At 39.7% G+C, this 12,588-nt stretch overlaps 2 protein-coding genes across 4 annotated transcripts; one reads left to right on the plus strand and one right to left on the minus strand.

The window, feature by feature from the left end:
• Nucleotides 1-1,642: 1,642 nt before the first annotated feature.
• gltpa (glycolipid transfer protein a) lies at nt 1,643-7,506 on the minus strand. Of its 2 annotated transcripts, XM_086314264.1 has the most exons (6): nt 6,756-7,506; nt 6,182-6,309; nt 3,988-4,046; nt 3,783-3,916; nt 3,071-3,221; nt 1,643-2,968 (listed from the first exon to the last, which is right to left on the minus strand). In XM_086314264.1, the coding sequence occupies exons 2-6, from the start codon at nt 6,282-6,284 to the stop codon at nt 2,786-2,788; spliced, it is 630 nt and encodes a 209-aa protein (XP_086170390.1). In that variant the 5' UTR covers nt 6,285-6,309; nt 6,756-7,506; the 3' UTR covers nt 1,643-2,785. The 2 variants fall into 2 exon arrangements, with proteins under 2 accessions (XP_086170390.1, XP_086170391.1); XM_086314265.1 differs by lacking the exon at nt 6,756-7,506 and having other exon boundaries at nt 6,182-6,331.
• Nucleotides 7,488-12,575, plus strand: tchp (trichoplein, keratin filament binding). Of its 2 annotated transcripts, XM_086314262.1 has the most exons (13): nt 7,488-7,650; nt 8,010-8,204; nt 8,965-9,175; nt 9,264-9,320; nt 9,672-9,740; nt 10,071-10,244; nt 10,343-10,455; nt 10,553-10,619; nt 10,711-10,883; nt 10,975-11,056; nt 11,155-11,340; nt 11,760-11,903; nt 11,993-12,575. In XM_086314262.1, the coding sequence occupies exons 2-13, from the start codon at nt 8,014-8,016 to the stop codon at nt 12,023-12,025; spliced, it is 1,500 nt and encodes a 499-aa protein (XP_086170388.1). In that variant the 5' UTR covers nt 7,488-7,650; nt 8,010-8,013; the 3' UTR covers nt 12,026-12,575. The 2 variants fall into 2 exon arrangements, with proteins under 2 accessions (XP_086170388.1, XP_086170389.1); XM_086314263.1 differs by lacking the exon at nt 7,488-7,650 and having other exon boundaries at nt 8,085-8,422.
• Nucleotides 12,576-12,588: the final 13 nt, after the last annotated feature.

Raw genomic sequence — 12,588 nt, forward strand, 5'->3', positions numbered from 1 at the left:
AGCTTCAATTTTCAGCATGTCAATGATGAAAAATGTAAATTTGATAGAATTGTGCAAAGTCTGCTTTTTGCCTTATATGCTGTATTTCCATGAATATTTGCACGCAGTTCAATAAATCACTGCACTTGTTTTCTTTTGCACCACACTATTCTGGAATTTTCATTTTATTTTGAAGGCATCTAATTTTATGCTAAACCAAAGCAGAGATTGAAAGTTAAGTTAATTGTTAACCTGGTTTTCTGTGCCAAAAACACATGAATGCACTGCTGAAACAACATACCTTCACACAGCAGCAGTTTGTCAGATTCTGACACTCTATTCCACTCTTCAAACTCGCACAATGGAGCGGAGAAGAGTTTACTAAATTCCTATGAGGAGGGTGTGGCAAGACCAATAAAAGGAACATGAGGCGCTATACAAAAGAATAAGAATGTCTGAGCAGTTATCAAAACAAAGAGCCACTTCTTTTGATGTTGTGATTTACTGCTTTTAAAGCTGCTTCACTGTGTATAGTTTATCACTGACCCCCACATAATGTAAAAAAGCTTTAGCATTTAAGGTTAGCCCAAGCACTGAGATTGCTGTAAAAATAGAGATGTCTTATTGTAAAAATATTGACAAACAAAACTGTCGTTGGTGGTCACAGAGAAGATTACTATCAAAAAGTATTTCATTACTAGTATAGTACAAAATTTGAGCCACCCTTCATTTCTTTTATATTTTGCTAGAAAAATTGGAAACAAGTGCAGCGATTTAGTATAAACATTAAACGTGGAAACACAGTATATAAGGCAAAAACTGAGGTTATAAAATTCTAATGAGTTTGAAAGTCAGCATTTGGAATGGCCATCTTTTTCTTCAACATGACCTGGAAAGCCAAGCTTCCCTGTATCTTAATCCATGTTAAAAAAAAATCCCGGTGAGGAAATCCAAGTAAGTTGATTCTGTTACTGTAACTAAAAATGTCACATTTAGATTCGTCACTCCATGAAACCTGTTGCCACTGATTTTCATTCCAGTTCTTGTGTAATTTTGGCTCTCTGTTTCTCTTCCTTAACAATGCCTATTTGACAGCCACCCTTCCACTGAGATCACCTTATTGGTGCAAAAATACTATTTCATGCCTATCAAACTGTGTTAGCGTTGGCATTTTTCAGCAATTCAGCTAAAGAAATAGGGAGAAATTATATGTTTTGTGACAGGCTGGTAGTAGACAAGTTCCTAAAGATAGAATTTAAGTTAGTTTCTTTCCCAAGTTGTCTTTTAGGTGGAGTGACAACACTGGCTCATCCCTTGTGTCGGGTGTCTTTTTTATGCATAAATAGGTCATAGGTCAGTGTTAAGTGGTTTAGCAAACAAAAGCACTCCTTTGAAAATGATACGGTGCAAGGACTGGACTGAAAATGAGTGAAAAATCAGCCAATGGTTAAAGAGAAACTTTGAAAGACCTTCTGAAAGCATGGAGAACTATTGCTCAAGGCCTCCTTTTAAAAAATGACAAGAAAGTCTGGCTTCTTAGAAGCAAAATATAAAGAAATGGGGGTTGAACAATACACATTAATTACACACATTAATTACACAATGATAGGGAACAAATTAAAGAAGACAAATAATTTCACTGATAATCACACAAATTGTCATTTTTTTAATACATAATATGAAAGAACAATATTCGTTTTCTTGTACAGTACACACACTGCAACATAATGCAAGAAGACACACCACACTCATCAATCATTTGACATTTACTTGAAATTACTCCTTTAGAGATGTCAAAAACTGGAATGAAAAAGCTTTTTAAAATTATGCTTAAAGGGTAAAAAGCACCTTTAGAATGAGAAACATTGATGAAGCACTGCTTTAGAAAGACAGCACAACTTAGCATAGCAGCTAAGTATATGTTAGGCAGACTTTGCCTTTAATAGTGACGGACGTATAAAACAATAAAAACAATCAAACACAGAAAAGCTGACACAGTCGCTTAAATGAGCTGCACCTCCAGCTTAAGGCACAAACAGGTGTGTGCAATAGAGAATGTTCATGTAGAGCAGGAATAGAGAGAGGAGCCCTAAATACTGGAAGTCATGATAGTGATTGCTGGTTGTAGTGCAGGTAATGATTAAGTTTAACTCCAATCACAGACAGTGTTTGGTGGATAAGCTGAAACATATGGATTCTTCTCTCTCTGTAGTCACTTCAGTGTAACTACCATAGAGCCCTGTGTTAGAGAGATATTGCTTAAAGGTAGCATGACACTATGACAGTCCCATTATAATGGCAAAATTAAACCGTTTCCCAGTTTATATTGTTTCCTCCGTGTGATTAGAAACTTTCTAATTCATAATTAATCTTATATTTTGTGATGACTTGTTACAGGCTGATTAAATATGTCAGCATCAGATATCCCACACATTAACGTCTTGGTCCTGTCTGGTTAAGTTAACTTTGTATAGTTCTAACACATTTCTGTGTACTGAGTACTCATAAGAATAGATATAAACACCCAACAATAATTTAAAACCTGAATGCAACACGAATGTTCAAACACAGAGTAAAGAAATGCAATTGTTATGTAAAAACAATATTTACTTTATAGCTATATTTGGATTTCTCGTCCAAGAATCAAATAAGATTGAGGAAAAGATTCACCAGCAAAGCCGGAAGTGAATATTATGCTCTGTCACAGTGAGCTGTCTTTTAAACATGCGGACTGCAGAGCTGCTGAACATAAACGACTTAATGATTACATCACTCCCACTGAGGAAAACGCAGGGAAGTCCTGCATTCACACTGTGTAGTCTAGATCAGCATTCATCTTATTGTACATGTCGTATATAGCATCAACAGTTGCAGAGAAGTTGATGAGAAATTTTCTGATTTTTTCCAAGCAGTCCTCTTCCTTGACATCCCGACCCTTGGAGAGGGCTCTCAGGAAATCGGACTTATACGGAGCAGCAAAAAGAGCCGCCTATAAGAACAAGCACAGATTTTACTCACAAGCCTACGCGTCTAATGAGCTTATGACACATTTATTGTATAAAGAAAATTTTTGTAGCTACTTTGAATGCACCTTGAACAGTTGTTGCACAAACCAGCCGTGATATCTTTTAAGTGCTATTTCATAGGCTTTGGTGACATTGACTCGGATAAGGTTTGGATTGTTCTCGTCCTTTTCACCGTCCACCAGGCTCTGAAGGAAAACTTGGATGAATTTTAGACCCCTTTTGGACAAGAAGACATGCACAGTGATTATGGACGAGGACTTTTCTCAGCTTGACGAAGCAAGTGCAGCACAACAGTCTAAAACAGGGATGTCAAACTCATTTTACATCGATGGCCACATTAAGTGGCATTGACAGAAGAGTGAAACTCCACTTTCTGTCAATGTAAGGACTTTTAACTACACAGTCAGTCCCTAAGATATATTAATAAAAGATGAAGAAGTGTTGTTTCAATAGAAAATCTCAGTTTTTATAATGATAAATGTGTAAAATTACAGAAAAAGTTCTGCTAGCACTCTGGGCTCAGAGTGCTAGCAGAACTTTTGCCGTGGTATGAATGGCTGTTGGGGATTCTTTATCAGCAGGAAAAGATGTCAAATTGATAGTTGAAAGTATTTTTAAAACAACATTTTAAAATATAGTTAAAAGTTTAAAATATATGCCCTCCTTCATGTTTTAGAAAATTGTCCACCGGGCCTACTTGGAGTCTTTGCTGGGCTGATTCTGGCCCCTGGGCCTTATGTTTGACACCCCTGGTCTAAAATGTAGAGTTTCTCACACCTTTTTAGCCACATAAGTGCCAAAGTTGCTCCAACTTTGGGCCATTCTCCTCCATGCATGTCCTTCTCTGCCTCCAAAATCTGCTGGAGAGTCTTGAACCGTCCGGGGTTGCTATCATAAACAGACTTGATTTTCTGTTAAATAAAACAGTTATTGTATCATTGTATCATCCATTAGCAATGTAGAAGTCAAGGGGCATACTTACTGTGATGTTACCCGATATGTCAGCCTTGATCGGTGCGAAAATAGTAGAGCCGAGGCAGTCTGAGGAGGAATATTTACACAGGCTGTGACTCGCAATTAAAGAAGTCAAAACTTATTTCCCCACACATGTGAACAAAAACTACGGAGCTCATATGAGATGATGAACATTCTCTTTGGAGGTAATCAACATCTCCTACTAATTAACACAAAAGCTCAATTTGAATCTGTATTAAACTTGACTTAAACTCCAGTTTGAATGCACAGGATCATCTGTGGGGACTTACGAACAATCTCACAACCCCTTTAGAAGTTAGATTTTTTTAATTATAGCTGTCCTTCAAGATTACAATGGAATCCCAAGAGCTTAATCCCATGTTTGCTATTTGACCTGTCCGTACTTGTAGACTGTTGAACAGTAATGTCTTTAAAAATCTAAGTGGTTTACACATTCGTCCCTGATTTGTTTCTGAAAGCAGACACAAATCCCTTTGGAGTTGCATCAGGCATCTGGTTTTTAAAAGAACTGAAAACTACCAAATCAAATAAATAGAGCTGTGTGCTGTGGCGACCCCTCGTGAATAATGATATAGCTTTAGTAAAATGATGGAAAAAGCATGTGCAAACTGCCAGTGGTTTTTTTGCACCCTCTGGTTAAAAGTTTTAAGCCTGTGTAACCTCTGACCGCACCCTGCATCAGTGCTGCACGGCAGGTATGTTGTAGGGTGACAGGTGAGCATTGACTCTACAACTATGATTATAAATAAATAAAGTGCAGGATTGTTTAGTGAACATTCGTTAAGAAAGTGTTTTTCCTTTGTTTTCCCACCAGTGACAGGTCAAAATGTCTGCGGTGACAAAAATCTGCTGTTGGACAGCGAGTATCAGACACATAACACTGTTTTCATTTGGTATCTGTTAATTAGGCGATGCTGAGTGAATAGTAATAATGAACAACAAGACATCTCGAGTGCGGACCTCCCATGGTTCATGGCTGACCTGCTAACACAACAGACAGCCTTTAGCTCTTGAGCTGTTACTGGAAACTACCCATGACTAAGCCTTTTCTATTGTGCAATGCAGTGTAATGCATCGCCACAACACTAATGGCATCATTTAATGTTTCAGATCCCTTTAATTTCCATACACTCCACGGGGAAAAGGTTTTTGTACTAAATATTGGACTTCTGAAACTAATTATTTATCTACTAATTATTTATTACTAATAACAAGCATAAAGTAAAACTTACTAATTGAAATGACTCAGAATGATTTGAGGCAAAGCCATGATGACATTTTACTACTAACTTTTACTACTACAGGTTAAATAACAAGTCTCTATTTAGATATAAATAAAAATAAAATACACTGGTGTGTTGAAACAAGACTAACAGGAGAGTGAACGTGCCAGTGGAGTGAAGTCTATTAGGACACTAATTAGGGAAGAGAGTTTCAGACACCTGTGTGAATGTACTATGAGTGTGCGGGATGGTAATGGCCTGTAGGAAAGTTGGCTCAAAAATTTCTGGGTCAGGAAGAATAATGGTGACAAGGAGGAAAGAGCCTAATATCGACATCAGACTTGGTTCATCTCAAGGGTTTCACGTGGCAAATTCAATGGAGGGACTTTGGCATATTAATAGAGAATGAAGCCGCACAAAGATGCCCTGGCGCACTGCGGCACCGGTGAATGGGCATGGGGAACTCAACACCGTACTAATCAATTTTCACAACTTAAAATCCAGGCCAGTGGAGTAAATTATGCATGCTAAAGGATTGTGGACAGGTTGGTGGAGAGAAACACGATCCAGAAAAGATTATCATTAGGAAGAGCAACATCGTTTTGTTAAACGAGATGGAAGTGTTGTGACAGATTTATCCTCACCACAAGTTCAGTGTTTAATAATCAGACAAATTCCAAATGAAGATTCACAGCAGTGGAAAAAAACACGTCCATTGCATGGGTGGTAATTTTAACGTAAACTGCACATTTTGTGCCTACTGGACCAGTTTAACAGTCCTGGAAGTATAAAGCACGATCGGTCCGTGGCATTAATCTGGAAGCCTTTGAGAGGTTAATCATAAAGCACCACAACTATACATTTTCCCTGCTGTCATCTATTTTTAAAATTCACAACTTCATTTGCAGTCCCATTAATGTAGTCTCCCCTGTGTTACACTGTGGAAACTTCACTTACCAAAGAATGGTGGAAGGTATGACACAGCTTCCAGAAACGGTCTTGTTTCCACTTGTCTGTCAGCTGGCAGCTGTCTGAATTGGTGCTCCATTAGCAGAGCCATCTCTTTAGTCCAGATACACTCCTAACTGTTGAAATGATAGCAACAGGCTGTCAGTCCTCCACTGCAGCTTCACAGTGATAGGAGGAGGAGAACACACACACAGAGAGAGAGAGAGAGAGAGAGAGAGAGAGAGAGAGAGAGAGAGAGAGAGAGAGAAAGAGAGAGCGACATCTCTCTCTCTATTCACACACACACACACACACACACACACAGATAAATCTCTCTCTCACACACACACATAGAGAAACCTCTCTCTTTCTCTCTTTCTCACCCTTACACACACACACACACACGCACACACACACACACACACACACACACACACACGGACAGATCTATTCACACACACACGGACAGATCTATTCACACACACACACACACACACACACACACACACACACACACACACACACACACACACACACACACATCTCTCTTTCTCTCTCTTACACACACATGGAAGTCACCTACACTGAACTCCTGGCTGCAGAGGAGCTCATGTGATCGACATGTTAGTGATAGGTCCGGGCCATCGCCACCTGCCGGGGTAAGAGGGCGGATAAACGGTACCAGACAGAAGAAACAAGTCCAGAGTAAACAGCACCTGATGTGCTCCATCAGCTGACACTGGTCTTCCTCTGCGTTTAATCGCATGTGCTGCTTTGCTGCCAACTAATGGAGTCTGGTGGAATATCGCTCTTTGGTTCCACTTAATTTATCTGTTTATCTGTTAGTTAGTTATAGTTATCCCGGGATTCGTGCAAGCATATAACAACTATGTAATATCTTACTGTAAGAGACAGACAAAATAGTATCACACATGAACTCCGCAGTTTGGTATTTTACGTAGATTATTTTATTTTAGTCCTTTTTAGTTTTAACATTTTGTGTTAAATATAGTTTAGTTTGCAGAGTAGGTTTGCTAGTTCTTATTGTTAATTATTAGTTTCATGTAAGTTCTAATTAATATTAATATTATTAATATCAGTGGTAGTAATAGTATTAGTGGTAGTATCAGATAGATGTGTCGAATCATATCTAACGAAAATTTAAAGGAAAGTTACAAAATTTCAACACACTGACCGAAGAGATAATCACATAAAATCATGACTTATCGACGACGACAAAGACAAAGAAAATTCAGTGGCGGAAACAAACTTCCAATTATGCGTTTCGCGTTTTCCGCCGCTAACTAAGTTTGACCTTCACTTCATCCCGTAGCGTATGAGTAACTAGGAAGTGTATGTATCGGTAACTAAGGAAAGCTGTAGTGAGTAAATTTGAGCTTTCCTTGTTTGAAAGCAAAACGTCGATTTTTTTTTTTAATTAAAAGCCAAGGGGAGGCAATCCAAGGTAGCACCGAGAGGTAAAGTGGCTGCTATCGGTGTAGCTAAACGCTCCTTATATCCGAGTGCAGACGGGTAGTTGGAGCTGGTAGTCTTTTGTTCTTATTGTTTTCTTTATGGCCATGAAATTATAATTTTTTCATGGGCAGATCACCTATAACAGTGGAGATATTGAGCTGTCTTCGGCGTCAGTATTTGTTAAGTAACTAGTTACTTTAAAAAAGCAGCATTAGTGAATATATGATGGGGCCAAGAGACCTTTGACTTGTGATGTCTGCATTCGTGCATACTGACTGGCTACATGCCCTAATGAAACTATGTCTGCACTGTTATTTTTAGCAAATTTAATATCAAGCTTTCATTTGTGCTAACTGTTCAGGTTCATGGCTCTGCCGACACTTTCGACCCGTGTGCCCAGTCGATCTCGGGTCTTGGCCGACCAGCTGGCCCGGCAGCGGGAGCAGGAGGCCCGGTGGCGGCAGCAGTGGGAGCTGCATGCTCAGTACTTCAGAGAGCAGAGCATCCGCAGCCAGAAACAGACGGTGTGGAGCTCCCGTCAATCCTACCAGCAGAGGTAACTTCCTCCAGCATAGATGCTCTCACTCACACGGTCTCCGAAACGTTACACAAATATTGAAGCAATCCAACTAAATAACTACACATTGCTTTATATTTGGTGATTTTATTTTTGTATCCTCCTTTCATTTTCTTGTCATTAATTTTACATGATTGCCATAACGTACTCCAGCATTATCATCCTGTTTCTCCTTTATTGCCCTCGGAGATGGCTCTGTAAGTAATCACGCCATGTCATATATAAGTTTTGTGTTATAAAAAAGTGATAGTACTTGACACTACTCCCTACCTATGGCAAAACTAGGCTAACCTTTATGTTGAAGTCTCGATTTTACAACAGCCAGATTGGTCTCATCTCAGGCTGGGAGCAGAAAAATCTTAAAATCTAAAACCTACAGGAATCCAATGTGGTAAAGCCAGGAACATCCTGGAAATACCATAAATACTGAAATTACAATAAATAAATGTTTTCATGAATTTCTTTGGCCTATTAGAATATGCTGGTATGCTAAGAGAAGTAGTGTTAAGTTGTTTGTTGTATTGTGAGTATACCATAGTGTATCTTCCTTTAAATCTGTGTAACAACATATATATATGTATGTATGTCATATTTGTTTGTCTGTATAAATTAGTTTAAAAAATAGATAAATAGCCTTATGTTATTATATTTACTGTGTTGCTCTTTGTCATCAGTTGACAAAAATGCTAGTATTTATTTAATTTTTTTACCCAAGCATTTTTCTTCTTTTTGTTTTCAGTATGTCAGCATACCATAAAGACAGACTGAAGGAAGAAAAGAAAGCCAGCTTGGAGCAGCGCAGGAATCGACTCAGGGTAATGCTGCAAGAGGAGCAAAACCAACTTGAGGCAGAGCTCCGAGAGATGGTGCCCGACAGGAGCACGTTGGCAAGTCAGTTGGTGCAAAAAAGTGAAGAGCTTCGCACGGCAAGAGAAGACAGAAGAAAGAAAGTTGGTGGAATATTGCCCCATAAATATTCACCACAGTGTTGTGCCATGTAAGTTTGCAATCCCCGTTCATTTTTTTTGTCATGCCTAGCTTGCACAGGAGCTGCTGAGGGAGCACTGGAAGAGAAACAACCAAGAGCTGAGAAAGGTAGGCAAGTTTAAACTATTGATGCAAATGTGACAAGTTGCCGAGCCCCATACCTCAGACCTCGAGGTGTTACCACTGATGAAGTGTTTGACGGCTTCAGGAATCTAGTGACCACCCCATACGTCTAGAGAGTTCACCAAGTAGAGGAAACAGACACTTTTTGTCAAGACATCCATTTGATCTGGAAACCTATATGGCCTGTGATGCAGATATTCCATGACTTTCTGTTAACCTGATTCCAGTGTTGACTTAAGAAAAAGAAATGTTCTGGTATCCCTTCCACCCAGGGTCAAGGTCATCAGTATCTCTGTCTCAGCTTTGTCACAACTCACTCTTTCAATCTGTCTGCAGCTGGAGTCAGGATTACATAAAGATCACATTGTCAGCCAATGGCAGGAGCAGATATCTGAGAAGAAACAGGTAGGTGGATCATTCCAGGCACCAGACAAAGTCAGTTATGTTCATTTCAGTGTTTTAATAACTTTGATAGCCAGTATTGAAGAAGTTGCTTCAGTACTTCATAGTATAGCCCTTCTCAGGCCGGTGTTGACACATATGACCCACAAGTCATTATCTTTTTATGTGGCCAAGTTTTTATGTAACACATCTATTTTTAATTGAACAGTGTTCGTGTACTCTGTGAGCACAGTATCACGGCCGCAACCTACTCTGGTCAGCCCCTCAAAGGTGGTGCATAATTAAGAAAGCTTTGACACTTACTGTAAGTGACCCAGCTTGTCAAACATGCAGAAAGAAGTGGCGTACCAGGAGGAGACGAGACGCTTTGAAAACGAGTACGAGAGGACCAGAAGAGAAGCTCTGGAGAGGATCAAACAAGCGGAGGAGAAAAGGAAAGACGAGGAGCGTAGGAGAGGGGAGGAGCTACGCAAGCAGATGGAAGAACTGAAGCTGAGAGAAGAAGAGGTATTCAGAGCATCAGCAAACAATTTCTTCTGTGCAAAACCACCTTTTGCAGGCTTTTTTTTTTGTAAACAAGATTATTTTTTATTTTTCTCTTACAGGCCACTCGTCTGAAAAAGGAGCAAGAGGCTCTACTGTTGCAGCAGTGGGAGCTGGAGAAGATAGAGGAGGACAGGAGGAAGGCGGAGGAACAGAGGAAGAAGTTTGAGATCGGGTATGTGAAGCTTATTCTCCAGATGACCAAACAAAAAGAGTGGTATGATATTTCAATCTACTGAGGTACTTTACATATGGGATTCATGTTGCACTAGGCGTTTCTTGATCCGTCAGTATCGAGCTCAGCTGAGAAGAAGAGCCCAGCAAGTGCAGGAAGAACTGGTAAATACTTTTTTTACCTGCAGATTTTACTGTGTGATCATCCAGATAACTTCCCCAGACCTTTTCTTTGAAATCCTTTTTACGACACCAGGAGGCCGATCGTAAGATCCTGGCAGCCTTGCTTGAAGGAGAGGAGGAGGACAGGAGGCTGGAGACTGCAAGAAGGGAAAGAGCTGTTGCTGATGCAGCCTGGATGAAACGTGTGATTGAAGAGCAGCTGCAACTGGAGCGTGAGAGGGAAGCTGAGTTTGAAGTCTTACACAGGTGAGCGCCAAGATTTAGTAAGCCTCAACTCTCCAGAAAGGCGCACGTGCGGCTCTGTGAATACAAATCAATGCATCCCATTTGTTCGTAGGGAAGAAGCTCAGCATGTTTGGGAGAAACGAGAAGTTCAGTGGGAGAAAGAGAGGAAAGCCAGAGAACGGCTCATGCATGAGGTAAATTTCTCTTGGAGTAAAACTTGAAGTAAAGCTTAAAGATGTGAGTTCAAATAAAAGTTGTCCTGTTTTGGGTTTTTCCTGTCTTTTTTGATAAGGTGCTTGTGGAGAGACAGCAGCAGATAGAGCTGAAAATACAGAAGAACCGTGAGGCTCAGGAGGAATCTCTAAAGAGACGAGAAGAGCTTATCAAGGAGCTTGAGTGGGAGAGGAAATTCAGACGTCGGGAAAAGGAGCAAGAAGAGGGCCGAAGGACAGCGCGGATGCAAGAGATAAATGCTCAGGTTGGATACTTTTTATTTTGTTTTTTATGGGAGGGGGTTCTCAGGTTTATTTCCCCAACTATGCATTAACCTCCTAGGACCTGGCGTCCACATATGTGGACATCACATTTTGGGTTATTAAGACCAAAATACTCAATTTTGCTCTACAAGGGCCTTGATATCTACTTACGAGGACATTATACTGCTACTGTTCGATCGAAATTTTATACGAATATCCTCATTTGTGGCTCTCATTTTTCTTAGAAACAAAAAAAGGTAAAAAAAAAAAAAAATCTGGTAAATCTTTGTTTTTACATTCATCAGGTCCCAATCAGCCCAAATATCAAAGAGAAATTAAAATTGCATGCCATGAAAGAGTTTGGTCTTAGGAGGTTAAATAAGAAATCATATGTGAAGTTGTTTGTTTTCATGTTATGTAGGTGGAGCAGCAACAAGAGGCGCAGTGGGAGGAGCGGTGTAGGAAAGAACAGGAGGAAGAGGAAGAACGGGAAGCCCTTCGAATCCAAGAAGAGGAGCTGAGGCTTGAGATGCAGAGGATCGCCAAGAAAGGATACCAGGACAAGGTGAAAGAAGAGTGAGGCAGCCGTATTCATGATTCCAAGCTTAAAATTGCTCTTTAATATTAAAATATGCTTGAAACCATCTCTTTCAGATTCACAGCAGGCCACGATCAGCCTGGACATGAGAGACCTGCCAGACTGAAGTGAAGCCGAACATGAGCTGTTGTATTTTTTCTGTTAGGAATTAGCCTTAAAGGATATTTCATGCTTTTTAAAACAGCCCTATGAAGACTTAAAGGCCATTTGTCACAGTAATTACGCTGTTGGTCAACACTGAGCATGAAGCATTATGTGTTGTCAAATGATTTCAAAGTGACAGATGCACAAAGAAACTCTCCGTCCAAATTCAGGACAAAAACGTCCAATGTTAAAGTTAAAATAAAAGCTCTCACCCATTGCAGTCTTTGAACACATCCTGTGGAAGCAGGCCTGCAGTGGAATTTGACTTTTGTTGTACATTAGTGTTTTTTAACAGCCAAAAGAAAACTTTGTCCTTTGAAAGGATAAAACGTAAAAAAAGAAAAAGAAAAGAAAAGTAGGCCACATGTGCCTCCTGTCATGCCATATTGATTTAATTTCTATTTGTTGGACTCGAATCGATTCGTCTCTGCTCTTAGAGCTCTTGAATGTCTATAAATTTTCTATTCTGTGTGTATTAAAGCTGTTGCAATCAAATCATTTGAGCATT

Source organism: Aulonocara sp. 'chitande type north' Nkhata Bay, linkage group LG12 (genome assembly GCF_057382095.1).
Source record: "Aulonocara sp. 'chitande type north' Nkhata Bay isolate Kocher_YH1m ecotype deep benthic linkage group LG12, A_spYH_male_GT1.1, whole genome shotgun sequence".
NCBI lineage: Eukaryota > Metazoa > Chordata > Actinopteri > Cichliformes > Cichlidae > Aulonocara > Aulonocara sp. 'chitande type north' Nkhata Bay.